General features: G+C 44.8%; 1 protein-coding gene across 16 annotated transcripts in view; it reads right to left on the bottom strand.

Moving 5' to 3' along the window:
• Positions 1 to 20,517, bottom strand: part of NRXN3 (neurexin 3) — a 460,573-nt gene that overhangs the window by 372,049 nt on the left and 68,007 nt on the right. For 15 of the 16 annotated variants that reach the window (XR_012237139.1, XR_012237140.1, XM_073610156.1 and 12 more), the window contains 2 exons: positions 17,727 to 17,930; positions 15,337 to 15,363 (listed from right to left, as the gene is read on the bottom strand). Coding sequence is in view for 14 of the 16 variants with exons in the window: in XM_073610156.1 (XP_073466257.1) it covers positions 15,337 to 15,363; positions 17,727 to 17,930 (231 nt within the window). In the remaining 2 variants the exon portion in view is untranslated. The remainder of the gene's footprint in view (positions 1 to 15,336; positions 15,364 to 17,726; positions 17,931 to 20,517) is intronic. The other variant, XM_073610153.1, reaches the window with a different exon arrangement.

The following is a 20,517-nucleotide window of genomic DNA, read 5'->3' as shown; positions in this document are numbered from 1 at the left end:
ACGGTTTGCGGACTTTCTTGTGCATCATCTTTAGAAGAAGTTTTCTTCTGGGACGACAGAAATGCAGACCAATTTCATGCAGTGTGCGGCATATGGTCTGAGCACTGACAGTCTGACCCCCCACCCCTTCAACCTCTGCAGCAATGCTGGCAGCACTCATACGTCTATTTCCCAAAGACAACCTCTGGATATGACGCTAAGTACGTGCACTGAACTTCTTTGGTCGACCATGGCAAGGCCTATTCTGAGTGGAACCTGTCCTGTTAAACCGCTGTATGGTCTTGGCCACCGTGCCGCAGCTCAGTTTCAGGGTCTTGGCAATCTTCTTATAGCCTAGGCCATCTTTATGTAGAGCAACAATTCTTTTTTTTCACATCCTCAGAGAGTTCTTTGCCATGAGGTACCATGTTGAATTTCCAGTGACCAGTATGAGAGAGTGAGAGCGATAACACCAAATTGAACAAACCTGCTCCCCATTCACACCTGAGACCTTGTAACACTAACGAGTCATATGACACCGGGGAGGAAAAATGGCTAATTGGACCCTAAAAGATGATGCACAAGAAAGACAAGTAGATTAAGAACATGGATTACTGGAACCATGTCCAAGATAAACTTATTTGGTTCAGATGGTGTCAAGCATGTGTGGTGAGGAGTACAAAGACAAGTGTGTCTTGCCTACAGTCAAGCATGGTGGTGGGAGTGTCATGGTCTGGGGCTGCATGAGTGCTGCCGGCACTGGGGAGCTACAGTTCATTGAGGGAACCATGAATGCCAACATGTACTGTGACATACTGAAGCATAGTATGATCCCCTCTCTCCAGAGACTGGGCCGCAAGGCAGTATTCCAACATAAAGACCCCAAACACACCTCCAAGATGACCACTGCCTTGCTAAAGAAGCTGAGGGTAAAGGTGATGGACTGTCTCCAGACCTAAACCCTATTGAGCATCTGTGGGGCATCCTCAAACAGAAGGTGGAGGAGCGCAAGGTCTCCAACATCCACCAGCTCCGTGATGTCAACATGGAGGTGTGGAAGAGGACTCCAGTGGCTACCTGTTAAGCTCTGGTGAACTCCATGTCCAAGAGGGTTAAGGCAGTACTGGAATTTAATGATGGTCACACAAAATATTGACACTATGGGCCAATTTGGACATTTTCACTTTGGGGTGTACTCACCTTTGTTGCCAGCGGTTTAGACATTAATGGCTGTGTATTGAGATATTTTGAGAGGACAGCAAATTTACACTGTTATACAAGCTGTACACTCACTACTTTACATTGTAGCAAAGTGTCATTTCTTCAGTGTTATAACATGAAAAGATATAATAAAAGATTTACAAAAATGTGAGGGGTGTACTCACTTTTATGAGATACTGTACTATACAGTACGTAAGGTGATTATTCCCTATTACCTGCACTGAGTGAGCTGCAAGACCATGCAAGAACATCAGCCAGCACAGCTGGTATCGCAACCCTCCATTGTATCCAACTGTAATCCATAATATCAAAATGTACATCAGATTATGACATCACATATTATCCTGGTACTGTACCTCAAGGTATATTCTGCTGGGTCTAATCCTGAAGTTTTTCATATATTTCAAGTTTATGGATGTCAAGCTATAATTTGATGTTAACCCACTCCTAGATCTAACATACACAGTTACCAGCACTGGAAATGTATTATTCGGTCAAAATTATTACCTGGTGACAAATGTGAGGATGACAGACTAATCTGATACAGAGACAAATAATGAAAATGTTTTATTATGCATTGACATTTCCCATGATAAATCTTCCACTAATATTCTCTACAGTAAGGACACAACAATTCAGATGCTATAAAGGCAGGTCTGAAAATCAGTAAATTACGCCACTATGTGGTACTAGGGGTTATAACAGGTCTGGTGTGGCACACATACGGGTTCACAATTGGTCTGGTCTGGCACACAGAAGTCATAGCGGCCCTGGTCCGGCACACAGAGATCTTTGATATACCAGCAGATTGCTCCACCCTTGCCTGACAGATTCTTCAAGCAGATCCAGAAGTAAGACTAAATACCAGAACCTTCGTCCTCTACAGACGTCAAACAAACTTTCCACCCACAGCATCGGCTGATTCATCAAAGTCGTATTTCAGCAGAAGGCAAATAATTACACACATCTTTGTGTTCAGAATTTTCCGCTTCACACGGGGAACTGGAAAAAGGTCACAGATGGACCACAATCTACATAATGTGCCCAATCTTCCTATCCGTGAATAAGGAATAGGAGAGACAAGAGATACGATAAGGATATGGGATATCGGACCAACTCCAAATGTATATATAGTTACATAGTAGGTGGAATAAAGACAATAGTCCATCAAGTTCGACCTGTGTAGGTGTACGCGAATCACTGTCGATAATCATTTCCCATATCCCTGTATGTTGTGTTCTTTAAGCTGCATGTCCAGAAGTCTTTTAAAAATATCAATAATCCCCACTGCCACCAACAATTGTGGAAGAGGGGAAAAAACCCCTACGCAGCTTAAAGTGGTTGTAAAGGTTCGTTTTTTTTTAAGTAGCAAATATGTTATACTTACCTCCACTGTGCAGCTCGTTTTGCACATAGTAGCCCCGATCCTCCTGTTCTGGGGTCCCCCGGCAGCTCTCTGGGCTCCTCCCTGCAATAGATAACCCCCCCCGGGAAGCTCTCTCCCGAGGGGGTTACCTTGCAGGTGCGCTCCCGTCTCATACACTCTGTGTCTGGCCCCCCGACAGCCTCGTCATTTGGATTTGATTGACAGCAGCGCGAGCCAATGGCTGCGCTGCTATCAATCTATCCAATGAAGAGCCGAGAAGCCAGTGCGTTCTCGACGCGGGACTTTCGAGGGCTCAGGTAAGTAAACCGGGGGGGGGGGGGGCAGTAAGCATCGGATGTTTTTTCCCATCTATCCAATCTAACCTATCCTATTTTCATCCTATGCATTAAGGTGAAAAGACGGGTACCTTTAAAACCCCTTTAAGGTTAAATCGTTTCTCCTCCCATCTCATTGTGTGGCCCCATGTCCTCTTACACCCCCTGAGACTGAATAGTGTTTTCCTACGCTGGGATCACCATTGAGGTATTTGTAAATCGCTATCATGTCCCCTCTCAAGCGTCTCTTCTCCAGCGAGAACAAATTTAGTACTTATAGTCGCTCCTCGTATTTGAGTTCCTCCAGTCCCCTTATTAATTTAGTTGCCCTTCTATGGACTCTCTCCAGGGCCAGCATATCCCTTATGAGGACTGGGGACCAGAACTGGATGGAATACTCCAGATGTGGCCGAACCAGAGTTTTATAAAGTGGCAGGATTATAGTTTCATCTCTGGAGTATATCCCCGTTTTTATGCATTCTAAGATTCTGCCGGCTTTGGTAGCTGCAGCTTGACATTGAATTCTATTGCTCAGTCTGTCATCTACTAGGACCCCCAGATCTTTCTCCATTCCGGACTCCCCCAAAGGTTCTCCCCCCCAGTGAGTAGTTTGCATTTATGTTCTTAGCCCCCAAGTGCATTACCTTACATTTCTCCACATTAAACCTCATTTGCCATATAGGTGCTCTGTTTATTTTTGTATCATCCATAAAAACTGAGATTGAGCTATTTATCCCTTCCTGTATGTCATTTATGAATACATTTAACATAGCTTTCTCTGAGACCTACATTTAACACAGCTCCCACAGCAGCAACACCACATCTAACATGGCTCCCCCGAGACCAACACCACATCTAACACGGTTCCCCCGGGATCAACGCCACACCTAATACGGCTCCCCTGGGACCAACACTACATCTAACATGGCTCCCACGGGACCAACACTACATCTAACACGGATCCCCCGGGACCAACACTACATCTAACATGGCTCCCACGGGACCAACACTACATCTAACACGGATTCCCCGGGACCAACACTACATCTAACATGGCTCCCACGGGACCAACACTACATCTAACACGGATTCCCCGGGACCAACACTACATCTAACATGGCTCCCACGGGACCAACACTACATCTAACATGGCTCCCACGGGACCAACACTACATCTAACACGGATTCCCCGGGACCAACACTACATCTAACATGGCTCCCACGGGACCAACACTACATCTAACATGGCTCCCCGGGACCAACACCACATCTAACATGGCTCCCCTGGGACCAACACCACATCTAACACTGCTCCCCCAGACCAACACTACACTTAACACAGCTCCCCCGGGACCAACACTACATGTACCACGGCTCCCCAGGGACCAACCCCACATCTAACAAGGCTCCCACAGGACCAACTCCACATTATTAGATATTAATGGCCATATTAATGGCTCCCACAGGACCAACTCCACTTCTAATATGGCTCCAACAGCACCAACCCCACATCTGACACAGCTACACTAGGAACAACTCCATATTGAACATGGCCACCTTGGGAGAAACTCCACATCTGACATTTCTTCCATAGGACCAACTCCACACATATCAAGACTCCCCCAGGACAAACTGCACATCTAAACATGGCTCCCTCTGGACCAATTCTACACATGACGTGGCTTCCACAGGACAAACTCCATGTCTAATGCAGCACTCCTTGGACCAGCTTAACATGTGTTCCCCCTGAACCAACTCCACATCTGACACAGCTCTCTCAGTACCAACTCCAAATATTACATGACTTCTCCTGCACCAACTCTGCATCTAACGCAACTACCTTTGGACCAAATCCACGTCTAACATGGCTACTCTGGGAACAACTCCACAATTAAAATGACTGTTTCGGGACAATTTCCTCATCTAACATGCCTCTCCCAGACCAACTCCACATTGAACATGGATTCCACAGGACGAACTCCACATCTAACAAGACTCCCCCGTGACCAACTTCACATTTAACTCAACTCCTTTGTGGCAATTTCTTCATCTGACATGGCTTCCACAGGATCAAGGTGGAGATGGATTAAAACATTTGTGATTTTCTTTTGGTGCTGTCTGTGCCCCGTTAGGGAGATTCACTCTATCCATTTGTCCTGTTTACCATCATCATTGAAAGTTAAAGTAAAACAAAATCCCAAATGTTGGGTTGTCTCCGGAAAAGTAATAGAGGGGAAAATTTCCAATGGGGACACTAGTTCTGGTGACCTGGGGGTCCTCAAGGGATTCCCTTAATTTGCAGGGATTTCCTCTCACTTCCTGTTTTGGCTATGGGACAGGAATTGAAGGGAAATCTCTGCAATGGGACACAGATGGCAAAAAAAAAAAAAAAAAAAAAAAAAAAAAAAAATCTAACAGGAGTTACAACCCTCCCTTACTCTATCCAAAATGAAAAAAAAAAGTTTTGCCTATAGTTCCACTTTAAGTTCAAGCTTAGAATAAAACAGACTAGTACTGCACATTGTTTAATGCATGCAGATTAATACTGGCTGGAGGTAGTTAATATCTGACCACACGACCGGGAATAAAAACCATCCCTCTGTAAGAGAATCCATCACTACCTAATAATCCCCCCATCCAGGTGGGCCTAGGGTAAATGATCTTTTTGTCTCTTTAGTGAAGCATGCCCTAGTCCTCCAGGCATTGATCATGGCCGCTTGTGGCCACTCATTCTTTTACTGCTCCACCATCTTATCCTCAGACAGACAAAAGCATCAGTAAAGACACCACTCAGAAAACAGCTTTAAGTGTTTCTCACCCAAACAACACCAGAGATCTTACATAGTACCCGAAATTCTATTGTGTGCCATCTTTACCGGTGTGATGGTCCAAGATGGCTACCTGTGCTGTTTCCAGATTCTCCAAAGTTGCAGATCACCTCACTAACTCATTCATTCACAGATTAATATCAATTCCAGCAGCTCAGCCCATTTTTAATGCCAGTCAATGCAAACTGGTGAAAATACAACCTCCACCTTAATAAATTAGAAAAACAAGGGCTATGGTTGGTGTGCTGTTGTCCTCTTTGTTCAGTAAAAGAACTCCAATTTATTGTGTCAGATTGCTAGGATTGTTTCTTTTGAAGTGCTACAGACAAAGAATATGATGAAAGGGTCTGCAAAATGGGGGCTACGGTGCCCGAGGCACGATGAACGAGCGGATTCCGGGTACCCAAGTGGAGGGTGTGAAATTGATCCCTGCGCAGTGTGTGTGATTGGTCACTCGGCCATTACCAGACGAGCGGCAATTAGAGGCATTTTCCCTCCACACAAAGATAATGGTGCTTTGATCTCTCATAAAAGCTGACATTTGAATTCCTCAGTTGGCAGAACGAGGAGGCGACTTGTGTCGCCATCACAGCTGAGCGCCAAACCGCCATTATCCTCATCATTAGTACAAGTGCAGCGTCTGTGCTGATGGAGCAATCACCAAGGGTATCACTCTCCCATATTTACTCTCTAACATCATAGTTTTATCAATACCGAGGAACGCTCCGCCGTGCTGAATAAAAATGGCAATCACCCCACTAATCAGCTAAGCTGAGAAAACAGCAGACAATCACCCCACTAATCATCGATCAGATACCTATATAATCTAATGTCTGAGCACTGGTGAGACCAGCCAGAGAGTAAACAGGTGAAGGAAAAAATAACAGAAACACGACCTTATAAAACAAAACAAAGACTTTAACGCGGCTGATATGGCTGACCTACTCCTGAAAATGCTAAAGGCCTGGCTGTCTGTGATTTCAGTACTTTATGAAACAGTTAACAAGGTCGATCGTTCAGAACAGAAAAAGTTAAGAGTCTAGATCTGCACATCTGTTTTGGATGAGTGGCTGCGAAATTACTGAAACCACAGGATCAGCATGACAGCCAGGGAATTGGTATTTGCAGCTTCCGTGCTTCCTCTGTACGGACTACTAAATTTACCAACATGGGTAAATCTGAGTTTGATGCCAATGTGGATCTGCTAGAAACGTGATGCAGGTGACAGACCTAGCTGGGACAGGGGCTTTTGGAGAGGACTGGGAGCAAGCCTCCTACCCACTGACTATGGGCCCAGGCAATTAAGCAAGGAGGGTTTGTCAGACTAAAGCAGGGGTTCTTAACCTCGGGACCATGGATAGGTTTCCAGTGGCCTGTGAGGGTCAGATGAAAAACAACATTTACATTCACTATACAGCCCTCTCCCTCATCCCAATCAATGGTTTCCCATCGAAAGACATTTTTAAAAAACGCACCCCGCCGCTGCTTATAGAGCCGACCACTAAATGTGTCTTGACTCATTGTTGGCCCATGTTTGCCATTTAAATTTGTACCATTGTTCTCTGCGCCACCGCCATCTTGTGCCACTCCACAATAGTAAGGGCTAATTCTCATTTTCTAGTAGTAGTAGTAGTAGTAGTAGATTTGAGCAGAATTAAAAAAGTTTTCTTCATTTGCACCAGATGATTGTTTTTAATTTTTGTAATGAGAGGCCATCACTTTTTGCATGAAAAGGGGGGAGTTTTTCGTTAAAGTGTAACTTTAACCCTGACTTGATAAAAAATAATGTTCTTTAGCAAGGAACATACATTCCACATTAATAATTCTGCCACCGAAATTAGTGTGTGCTGTAAATTGCCTCCAGCATTGCTCCCGTTTTCTTTTTGCTGGAGGCTGCCATTTTGCTGATACCCAAAGCCCCTGTACAGCAGTAAATCTTTAGGCTGTCAGCAGATCGGCCTCTAGTAGCTCTGATTTTCCACACAGTGCCTAAAAATAATGAGCAACTGAGCATGTGCAGAGCAGGGCGAGACAGTGTATTACTGGATTTTAAACAGTAAAGGCACTTATTTTTAAAGGAGTTGTAAAGTCTTGATGTTAATGCATTAAGGTGAAAAACCTTCTGTGCTGCAGCAGTCCCCCCAGAACCCCCCTTTTACTTACCTGAACCTGTTCCGTTACAGCGTCAAGGACGAGCCCTCAGCTCCAGCTGCTGTCTCGGGTCCTCATTGGATAGACTGATAGTAGCGGGAGCCAATGGCTCCCGCTGCTGACAATCAAATGCAGTGACACGGGGGGGCTGGGGCCGAGTCCTGCTGTCTGTGTCAATGGAAGCAGCAGCAGGTCTCGGGAGTGTGCCCACCTGTCTGTGTCAATGGAAGCAGCAGCAGGTCTCGGGAGTGTGCTCACACGAATGCCCCCATGGAAAGCAGCTCTCCATGGGGGCACTCGATCAGGAGGAGGAGGAAGGAGCGCCGCCCGGACACCCCAGAACAGGAAGATCAGGCCGCTCTGTGCAAAACCCTTGCACAGAGGAGGCAAGTATAACATGTTTGTTTTTTTGTTTTTTTTTAAACGCACCTTTACAATCACTTTAATGCTTTGCATAGCTATACCTGCAAAAGGGGCCATCCTGGAGTGATCTAGCAGGACTTAATTTTCTGACTCAAGTTCCACTTTAAGATTGTTTACTTTATTCAAACGTTGTCATATGTACGAAGCAAGCAAATTTCAATAAAATAAATTACAAATATTCACTGCATGCCAAGTTGTGTTGATGCAAATATTTCCGGGGAAGGGGATCCATAGCTTTCATCATCAGGAAGCAGGTCCCGAGACCCGATTGGTCGAGAGGAGAAGCGACCATATTGGTCGCCAAGGAGGAGATGCAGGCGGAAGCTGCCAAAGCTGCCCGTGACCTAGATGGGGTAAGTGCGGGGCTGGTGGGTGAACGGGCGAGCAACGGGGGAGTGGTGGGTGGTTTGCTGAATGACCGGTTTGACTGATGGACCGAATGGGGGGGCGGGTGGTTTATTTGCACCAGCCGCCACTGCAGCAAAGACTTATGCTAAGTGCATAAGCAACCCCCACATCGATACCCTCAATAACCCATTGATTAGCAAGTTTTTCCATCTTTACAATCCTGAACATAAAAAGTTAAAAGTTCTTTCCTCATTTTAAACCCAATTCTTGCACTGAGATGGGGACAATACTCAACTTGTTCCCCAGATCAAAAATCTGCTTCATCAGGAGATGAAGGCCATATAAATATATAAAAAAATACACATATACTGTCCCTTTATACATATACTGTAAATCTCCTGAAGAAGATAAAGCCTAAAGGTATACCCAGTAAAGCTAAAACTAAACTAAAGTGTGTGAACTGAAGACCAGGTGGCATGCCCTACAAAGATGGAAAAAACGATGTCTAATGCCGAAAAAAACATTAAGCACTAACCGATATGGTGCTTTGGCGGAAAAAAGGAGGATCCCTGTCCTAAAAGCAGGCCATACATGGGTCAAATTTCAAAAGAATTTTCATTCGAATTTCGAACCATTAATGGGCCGCAGCAACGGCCGATTTTTATGTGGCCATTGAATTTGAGTGGCATGTTGGAAATTTTTAAAAGAAAAAATAAAATTTCGAATCAATGATCGGAGGAGCGTGCACGAAATATAATTGAAAAAGAAATGCTCATGAGCGCAAGAAAAGAAAATTCCTGAAAAGAAAAGAAGATTAGGAGATTAGAAGATTAGGTGGATTTGAAGGCTTGGTCTGTCGAATTTCGAAATCAATGGTGGCGCCATCGGATCACAGAACGCACTAAATTTCTGATTTTTAAAAAATGAGTTCGGAATTTGACCCTGCATAAGACCACAGGCTTGAATAAGTTGGTCAATTCACCTGGTGATAGTGGAATGTGAAGTGCCCCCTAGTGGGAGCTTCAGGAATGACAACCTGTTAGACATTCTGTTTCAACCATGTAACAATGCCCCCTTTTTCCTGTATGTGTGAGAAAAATGTATAAACAAACAAACCAAACAATATATATTTAAAAAAATAGCTTGTTCTGCATCAAACCAACAGAGGTAAATCACCTTAGGATGTTTTAGAGCACGACAGAATATGGCAGAATAAAGGAGGAAATTAACTTGGGAAGAGAACAGGTCTTGGGCCTCAGGACAACCTTGTTTCTGTGCAGCACAAGAAGGGGTTCTTTTTAGGACCCCTTTTAAGGCCACAATGCAGTCATGGCACAGAGGTAGGCAACCTCACAAGTAAGGGTAGACAGGTATATCCCCGGTTCAAAGGACGGTTTCTGAAGAACAAAAGAAGCCAGGTGGGATCCCACGGTGTCATTAGGAGATATACATGGGGAATAGGTGAGTTATACCTGGTAGAATGTTCTTCACTAAGGAAAAGAAACAAAAAGGGATGCAATTTGACCCTTGATAAGACTCAAGACATTGATCCAGACCAGTCTAAAGATAGACAGGGCTTGCCCCAATGAGTACTTCCTGGAATGGAATTTCCTTGTTTTGCACCATGAAAAATATGCATTTCAGGTGTGATAGTAGACTTTGCATGAAGCGATTTCCCAGGTCTAGCATATGCCCTTATTTTTCTGGACCTTGGTTTCAAAAGTCAGATAGTTAAGGCCAGCGACTAAAAAATGGGATGCGAAACTGATTTTTGGGACAGAAAATCTTGACAATTTAGGAAGCCCACAGAGTGTCTGCCAAGGGTTGGACGAAGCCTGTGTACTACTTCTGCCCGGGCCAGTTCAGTTTGATCAAAGCACAAGCTCAAAGCATGGTCAAAGCACAACTGATTTGCTTTGAGCTCCAGAACATTAATCTAGCATGAACTTTCTCCTGTGACCAAGACCCTAGCACCAAGAGAGTATCTATCACTCCTCCAGAACGGCTGGCATAGATCATGAGAATATTCCAAATCGGTGAAAGGAAGGATACTCTGACTCAGGTGCTGAACTCAAGATCCACTGGGTTAAGGGTAAGTCTGATTTTGTGGGTCAGGCGTATGCAATGGGCAGAGACTGAGCCTGCTTGTATCTTACTGCCAGTATGTTAAGCTGCAAGTGGGCATATGGAACGGCTTTGAAAGAGGCCACCATTATTCCAAAAACCTCATGCAAAAGTGGGAGGTTTGGTTGGCTCATGGACTGCAAATTCTGAATGTGGGAGTGCAGAGTTTGGAGATTAATCAGGAGAAGGAAAAAAACTTGGACAGGGACATATTTAGCATTAGGCCCAGATACTTCAAGTGTGGTCCAGTGAGGACCTCTGAAGAATTAGGATTTACCCAAACCTATGAAGGGTCTGAACAGTCGGTTGGACATTGGCTGATAAAGTCTGTGCTGAGTGTTCTCTCAGAAGAAGATCCTCCAGATATCCCACTATGGAGATGCCCTGAGAGGGAAGCAGAGCAAGAACAGGGGCTAGTATCTTGGTGAACACCTGAGCTGCAGGGGACAGACCAAAAATTTTAAATGTTGTGTGTCCACCTCATACCGCAGGTAGCATTGATACACCAGGAGGATGGGGACATACAAGTGGCCATCCTTGATGTCCACAAAGGCACAAGATCAACCAAATGGAGGGAAGCAATGTCTGACTTTGTAGATTCCATGCAAGAAATCTACAGTTTGTTTGCGACCCCCCCCAAAAAAAATTTGAGCACCAGCCGCCACTGCTACAGTCCATTTAACATTGTTTCCTATTTATGTAGTTCACATCTGTGCATTTTATGGAAAGGGCCAGGGACTTTTTTTCAGATTTTTGGTTTCATAAGACTTCAATGGATCAAAAACATGCATTGAAAAATGCAAAATGTACCTGGAATATGCAAACTGCAACCTGCATAGGTGTGAACCAGGCCTTAATCAATCCAGACTATATTGACCTCCTATAACAGATATTCTCAACCAGGGGTTTGTGGAACCCCGAGGTTCCTCCAGAGGCGGTAAGGGGTTCCTTGAGCTGTGGCCGATTGACCTACCATGCCATGGTGCCTCCATGGTTCCAGGTCGAGCACCACATGGCAGAACCAGTGGTATGACACCGATGAACATTTAGCAGTCTATGGCATTCTGATCAGCACTGTAAGGATTTAATTCAATTCTTTCTACTGACCACCAATGTAAGGAGCATTCTTCCCACTGATACCAGATTAATTTATTTTTGCAGGGGTTCCCAGAGACCTGAAAATTAGTGCAAGGGCTCCTCTAGGCTAAAAAGGATGAGAAAGGCTGCCCTATAAACTTAGAGATCTGCTACTTCTGGTAAGGAGTTTGCACATATGAAGGTGGTGGAGCACTTTGAGAGGCACTAAAAACAAAGTTAATAAATGTCACAGCACCAGCTCTGAATGTTTTGTGGGACCCCCAGATACTTACCCGAGCCCCATCTCGATCCAGCGATGTGCATGAGAGCCTAGACTCTCCTGTGTCTCTTTCCTCATTGTCTCACACAGCAGCGGGAGAAATTGGTTGGCTCCGGCTGCTGTCAATCACATCCAGTTAGCCAATAAGGAGAGAGAGAAGGGCAGGGCCAAGCTGCCCTCCATGTGTGAATAGACCATGTCCATTCACAGGAGTGTGGCTCAGGAGCGAGCCTACTCAAGTGCCCCCATAGCAAGAGGCTTGCTATTGGGGGCACTCGACAGGGAGGAGGAGCCAGGACCGTCAGCGGGGAACCCAAAAAGAATAGGATTGGGGCAGCTCTGTGCAAAACCTTTACACACAGCAAGTAAGAATAACATTAAAAAAAAAAAAAATTAAATATAAAAAAAAAAAAAAAACCTTTCAAATCACTTTAATTATCTATCATAGTATCACATTACATTATTTATTGAATTGTCACATTTATATTTGTATCGATTATTTTTTATTGAGTTCACACCTTATGTTTGCATGAGTATCCCCAGGCACTTCTTTTCCTAGAGTGACAACGCTTACTGAATTCAGCTGCAGCGTTGTCACCCTTTTCCTGCACATTCCCTAGCTGGACCATATTACAGTGCGTGTTCTAAACACTGATGTTTATGCATTAGTGGAGTGCACACATCCACAAGACGCTTATACAAAGAGCCTACAGGATGTGCACAGCACAGAGAGAGAAAACAAGGGCAAAGCAACAAAAATAATACAATCCTGTTTTTAAGTATTCTTTTTGTGAGAGTTTAGTTCTGCTTTACAGCTGAACTCCATACAGATACAAAAGAATCTCCCTGGTATCAGCCCCTTGTAAGCCACAAACAGCAGAGCTAAGACCGGGGGAGGGAGAAACAGCACAAGGATCCAATCAACTGAGCTGCAGTGCTCATGTGCCAGCAAAGAACGTGCATGTATGCAGCGGGAACCTCTGCTTTTATTGCTATTCAGAAACAAGTGTAATACTGGCTAGTATGGCTGCTGGGGAATGTTGTATTGTTGACTTAAGGGTATATTTACAAAAATTCCATGGAGCCATTCATCCTGTGAAACTGCATGTACATTCGTTCTGTGGGATTGCAGGCAAAATCAAATGTTATGGAATCATTTTCTCTCAAGGTCAAATCTATGAACCAGGATAATACCAGAATTATTAATTATACAATAGATAGAGCTGATGATCATAGGAAACATATTCTTATCTACTATGAGCTTCAGCTCCATCTAGTGGCCAAAGTGCAGTGTTTTCCTGATTACATGCAGTTTCAAAAGGGAAAATACATGCATATTTTTTTTTTTTAAATAAATACATCCCTTACTGAATTGCCCCTCCTTGGGGCACCTGCCTTTTGGCCTGTCATTTTATCTTACCTAGTTGCCCAGATCGTACACAATTTAGACCTCTTTTCGCCATTTGGAGCTTTTTCTTCGCCATTCAAAAACAGGTTTAATGCAATGGGGTTTATTTATTAAAACTGGAGAGTGCAAAATCTGGTGCAGCTGGCATAGAAACCGATCAGCTTCCAGGTTTTAGCCCAGGTTCGAACTGAGGACGGGTTTGAAATCGTGCGATTTCTGCTGAACTCGCACGATTTCAAACCGGCATTTTAGTCCGACTTCGGGGGGGGGGCGATTTGACAGACATCTGTTCATGCACCGATGTCTATTGACATGAGATATATGTTTTCGGGAAGGGTGTTGGGGATTGCCAACATCCTAATATATATAGAAAAGGTGTGCAAAGCACTGGGAGTAATCCCCTTGGACTTTAAAGGCAGAAAGTTGAGTAGTAAACAGTAGAATAAGTTTAAAAGGCTTGCCTTTTAAACTTATTCTACTGTTTACTACTCAACTTTCTGCCTTTAAAGTCCAAGGGGATTATTCCAGTGTTTTGCACACCTTTTCGATGTCTATTGAAAATCGCCCCCGAAGTCGCCAAAAGTAGTGCAGAAACTACTACTACCGATTCGAAGCGGTGCCATTTCTGGCAATAGGCTCCGATTTGGCATGCCAAAATCGTCCCGGTATGAACAGGGCTTAATGTCAAAGCTTAATTGAACAAGCTGAATCTAGAAGCTGATTGGCTACCATGCAGAGCTGCACCAGATTCTGAGTGCTCCAATTTTAGTAAATTTCTCCCATTACGTATGCTGGCTAGAATGGCTAATCACTGGGGAATTTTATTTTGTTCTCTGAATTGCACCTCCTTGGGTTACCTTCCTAATTCCCAATTTATCTTACTGTAGTTGCACTGATGGTGTAATAACACTATAGGAGGTGTACACATGTATGCAGCTGAGAACTCTGCTTTTAATTCGCCATTCAGAAACAGGTGTCATCTATTCTCTATGCTGACTAGTACGGCTGATTGCTGGAGAATTTTGTATTGTTCACTTAGTGAATTGCCTATCAATTTATCTTACAGCAGTTGCACGGATCGTGCGGTAAACCTGTAGGACAGGGATATGCAATTAGCGGACCTCCAGCTGTTGTAGAACTACAAGTCCCATGAGGCATAGCAAGACTCTGACAGCCACAAGCATGACACCCAGATGCAGAGGCATGATGGGACTTGTAGTTTTGCAACAGCTGGAGGTCCGCTAATTGCATATCCCTGGTGTAGGAGGTATGCTCAGGGTTTATCCACTTATCCATTTATAGCGTGCAGGACTGATACACAAACATGAACTCTGACACTCTTATAAGAAGATAAACACTTACCTGCATTGTTCTGCCTTAACCAGTGAGGACTGTCACTTACCTGCAGATCACAAGCTCGCTCTCCTTGAAGCCCCCCTCCCCCCCTCAAATTAATAAAACAAAACAAGGAGATCGAAGCCCCTCAAATATCAGATCAGGAAGATCAATTTTTATCACCACACCAATCATGCAACACTGACCGGGAGTTTGGTTCTGCTGCAAACCCACAAACCACCGCAGTTAGCGGTTTGGACACTAGGTGGCAGTATGACTGCACAGATACCTCTAGGCAGAACCAAATCCCCCATCGGCCCAGTGCGGAGTACCAATTTTCCCTTCCACCCATAACTATACCCAGAGAAGAACAGCAATATGCAAATTAAAGAAGCCCAGATCCAATCAAACAACAAGAGAGCGAGATAGAACAAAATGAGAGTTGAGGGTATAAAACTTACTGGAGTTACAGTTTATCCTGATACAGTCTAGATGGGGAAAAAAATAAAATGAAAGATGAATTTGTATCCTTCAAGGTTACAGCTGCAGTCATCCAAAAACAGTGAGGTCCACCCTTCCGGGGACAGACACACGCAACAACAGTGGCCATTTTATATCTCTACCTGTGCTGAGAGGAGGTAAGCGCAGTGGGAGGGGCTAGTGTGTGTGTGTGTGTGTGGGTCAGAAGACACCCGGTCCCAGCGGCGCCATGAATAGGATGGTGTTTGCTTTACAGAGTAATTAAAGGTTTAGGAAAGGCGCGCCATGTTATCTATGCGGGGACCACAGTGACGGGTACAGCTGCTATGGCTGCCATGTACCTGGTACCTCGCCGTACAGAAATGTGAGAGATCTGCAATCTATAAAATGGCCACGTACAAACAACAAACCGCACGAACACATTGCTCCAGAACCCCCAGTCACCTTCAGGGGGGGGGGGGGGAGGGAGGGACTTTTCAAGGTCATGGAGGGATTAGGGTCTCCCGCTGCACTGCTGTTGGTCCTACAAGGCTCGGCTGTGTCCCTTCCTGACAGTCTGTAGAGCAAATGCTACCTCCTAACGTGAGCTCTCCGGAGGGAACATCTGAATTGTGGATGTTATGTCTCTCCCTCCACCTGTCTGAGATAATTCTCCTCACTGGGGAATAATTACAACCAAATCGTTTCATGCTGATCAGAATTAAATTTAACCGTTTACAACTGAAGAGAGCGAGAGAAAAGCAGCATTGAGGGGACCTCTAATATAACGTGACCCATGTAGGATTTCTGCACCATAGAGAGCTCCTTCAATATAACGCTCCTTCCTATAGGATATCCCTATACCTTTCCTAGAGAACCAACAAAGTGCAATTCTATCTTCAACAGTGCGCTGTAAGCTTGGGGAACACGACTATTCCTGATGGAATATTGTGGCTCTGAGCTGTTTCGTGCGATTTGGTTTGCTATGTGTCGTCAACCGCAACAGAAAAGTGGGAGCAAACAGCCTCAGAGAACCGATGAGACCAGCAAATAGCAGGGACATGGGACTTAAAGGGCATTAAAACACAAGAAGGTAGGGCAATGGGGCCTGGAACCAAAAAAAAAGGAGCATCCATGAGATGCAAGGTCAAAACCTCTGACTTTGGGGTGGATAAGGTGGGGGGTTGGGATAGGGAAAGAAAGAAACGGGAGAGATAAAGAAAAGGGAAAGGAAGAGGAAAGAAGAAGGAGACAAAAAATAAGGAACGTAGGAAGAAAGTAAAGAGAGAATTATGGCTCTCCAACAAAATGTCTGTGGCTGGTTCTCCCTATAGACAACAGCATTGTGGCAGATTGGAAAGCGACCTTGCAGCAGTCTATAGGAGGCCATTGGGTGCACACAGTTGGGTGGACAGAAAAAGTGGAGAGGTTCTGACTATCCATCCTAGATGCGAGCTCCATATGAAGACTTGTGTTGGGTGCTGGATGGTGGCAGTGTCTTTTTGTACACCCCTAAAAGCTGCTCAACACGCTCTGTTCTCAAGGCTGTTTGCTGTACGGGCCGCAGGCTTCAGGCCTTTGAAGGGTAGTGAGTGCCATCTTTTGAGATAACATGACAGATGGAACAAGATTAATCAACTTAAAAAACAAAAACAAAAAAAAAAAAACACAGAGGGACAGACAGAAGTACGGCCAGCACAAACATTGACACGACACGAAAAGCACTTGAGGCGAAAAAGACAGATGACCCAACACGGTCTCCAATTTATTCCCAGCATCACAATGCCTAATAATCTGGAGGACCCAATTTTGTAAGGGCCATTAAAGAGCAATTTTATGACAAATGTCCACAACGTTCTTTAGAGAGACTATAGAGACCCTGCAGACTGTGTTGGGTGGGGAAGAGGACAAGGGTGGCAATGAAGTGAAAAACATGGTGAATGGGAGGAAATTGTATTATGAGGAGTAAGGAGATGAAGGAGTGGTAAAATTAGGAATTTCCCAACGCCATTTTCTTAACGACCCCGCTCCAAAAATTCTACACGGCAGCAATTTTCAGCCATTGCCAAAGACTTGACGATGGCCTTAAATGTCCACCATTGTACATCAAGAGACTTTTTTAGAAGGAGCGATTGGGTGAAATGGGGTACAGTGTAGGGACTACATCGTTTCAATTCCATTTTAGCCCTGGCAGCATTGGAAACACTGTCAGAGCATTGTTGGATGTATGGTAGGGTGGTGGAGAAAAATGAGACAACTTCCCAGAGACCTCAGCAGTCTATGGGTGGTGAGGAACATGCAGCGGTGAAACAGACATTAGTGCGGCCAAAGGGAGCAAACAGAAAGACATGGATGCCCTGCCCGCCCACAGAGAGGAAGGATCATACGATACCTAAGTTGACCGTGAGCTTAACTTTCCCTCCATCCAGCTCCAGCCGCAGGGTGTCAGCTGACTCCCGAGATGTTGTGGCTACCAGTAGCCCATAGGCTCTCTGAGACTTGAAACGTAAGGAAACATCTTCAGCTTCTGTGTGCATCACCACCGGCATGACAATCTTCATGTACATGCTGCCATCATAACTGAGGACGGAGGCCTCTGGAGAAGAAAAAAGACACAAAGGAGATGTGAAGAAGTTTATACTAGACCCGGATCCCTACAGCAATACAACATTTCCCTTCTGCTCCACTGACATACCAGGGATCGGCTAATGAAGTCACTGAACACAGCTGGACCATCTATATCAGTTGTCTCTAAACTGCAGCCCATTGCGTGCCTTTATCGGGCTCTTGGGACACTATACCCCCCCAATGATACAAGGCACTATTCCTCCCTCTAACACTAAAAAGGGACTGGTGATGGAACATAAATTCTTCCCCTGACACCATTAATGGGTCACTATTCCTTCCAGGAACACCAAAGATGTGGCACTATTCCTCCCACTGACACCAACAATAGGACACTATTCCTCCCACTGACACCACCAATGGGCCACTATTCCTCCCACTGACACCAACAATAGGACACTATTCCTCTCACTGACACCAACGATGGGACACTATTCCTCCCACTGACACCAATGATGGGACACTATTTCTCCCACTGACACCACCAATAGGACACTATTCCTCCCACTGACACCATCAATGGGATACTATTCCTCCCACTGACACCGATGGGACACTATTTCTCCCACTGACACCAATGGGACACTATTTCTCCCACTGACACCAACATTGGTGAATTATTCTCTCCACTGACACCGATGGGGGGCACTATTTCTCCCACTAATACCAATAATGGGGCACTATTTCTCCTCCTCCTAACCATAGGAGTGCTGTGTTTTACTCCCACTGACCACCAAGCCTAAGGCATTATCTACTCCCACTGGCCACAGTATGGCCCCGCTAAAGCCTGGAGGACGGTAAACTGGCCCTTTGTTCAGAAAGTTTGGAAAGTACACCAAGACCCCTTATCTACATCAGTGTTTCTCAACTCCAGTCCTCAAGGAGGCGCCCCAACAGGTCATGTTTTCAGGATTTCCCTCAGAAGAAACGGCTGTGGTAATTACTAAGGCAGTGAAACTGATCAAAATCACCTGTGCAAAATAATGGAAAGCCTGAAAACATGACTTGTTGGGGCGCCTTGAGGACTGGAGTTGAGAAACACTGATCTACATGAACACAACATAGCCAATGGATCAGACTCAGCCACTTGAGGTACATCTGAGGGGTCTTGGTGTACTTCTGCTGGTTATCTCAAAGCATAACTGGCTGTAATACTATCCACCTCTCCAGTGCCCCACCAGTGTCCCATGTAGTAATTCAATGCAAACACTAGATGTCCTCAGTCTTCTGGGTTAAATGATGCTGGACAGAAGACTGAGGACATCCTGTGAGTGCAGCGTGTCACGAATACCATAATAGACCGTTCCAAATCTGCAGTATCAGTCTCCTAAGTTTACACTTTGTATTCAGGTGCCAGATATCCACATCCCTTAGACAGCATGAACTTAATCAAATCACAGAGTCACCGACATAAGGATGAAAGAACTCATAGTGAAGTATGTAAGGTTTGATTGCCGATGTATTAAAAAAAAAGTCAGTCCACAGGTACAGTTTATATAATCATATAAAAACGTGCAGAATAAGATACGGATTTTATTAATTGTACCTGTGGACAGTAAACTGGCCCTTTGTTTGAAAAGTTTGGAGACCCCTGATCTAAAAGAACCAAATTATACATTATTTGTAGTTATCTCTGAGCACTGAGCAATGTTAATAAACATTTGCAAGCTTTTATTTATTTTTTTTTACAGCTCTGAGCAGAGAACGGCTTTGCACTGTTTACACAGAATTGTGGAAATGTCGGATTAAGATCGTGAGGAAGGTTGAATCGAGATCGCGATTTTTTAACAATTAATTGTGCAGCTCTACCACAACATTGGATTACAATTGTCTAAAATGTCTTTGTATGATGTAGTATGAAAAGTACAGCTCACTGGTATAGCCCCCTTTGTCCTAAAAAGCGGCTACCATGTCAATTTAGTTTTTGGTTGGGCTGTAGTTAGCTCAGACTAATTGTATGGTTTTTTCACCTGGTTTTTCTCTAAGCTTAAAGCGGTTCTAAAGATTGACTTTTTTTTTTTTTTTTTTTATGCATGAAGGTGAAAAAATCTTCTGTGCAGTGACCCCCCCCCCCCCAATCCTTACCTGAGCCCCCTCCTAGCCAGCGATGTTCATGATAGCCTCTGTGCTGAAGTGGTCCTGAAGCTGTCCTGCCCTGTCTGGAGGAGCTGTGCTAAGGAGGAGACCCAGGGGAGGCTGCTTGCTGGAGAGAGCCAGGAAGAAGGCTGGTGTATCGGAAGGGCCTGGTGACTCACTTGGAGAATGCACTGAAATTTGGGAACATGCTTCCAGTGTTGGTGGGTCAGCTTTAGGATTGCCACCTGTCCGGGATTCACCCAGACAGTCCTGGTTTTGAATCTTGTGTTTGGGTTTCAGGTGTACTGAAACCCAGACACATTATTCACACCAAGCTGTGGCTCCCAAAGGAACCAAGATAGTCACACACAAATCTGTTGCCATCCGGGAGCTGCGGGCGGCTGTCTGGGGGCCGGTTCGGCATCACTGGGGAGCAGGGCGATGATGTCAGCAAGAGTGATTTGGCCACACCCACTGTTTGC

Source organism: Aquarana catesbeiana, linkage group LG13 (assembly GCF_042186555.1).
Source record: "Aquarana catesbeiana isolate 2022-GZ linkage group LG13, ASM4218655v1, whole genome shotgun sequence".
Classification (NCBI taxonomy): Eukaryota; Metazoa; Chordata; class Amphibia; order Anura; family Ranidae; genus Aquarana; species Aquarana catesbeiana.
This window is presented reverse-complemented; position numbering and strand designations above follow the sequence as displayed.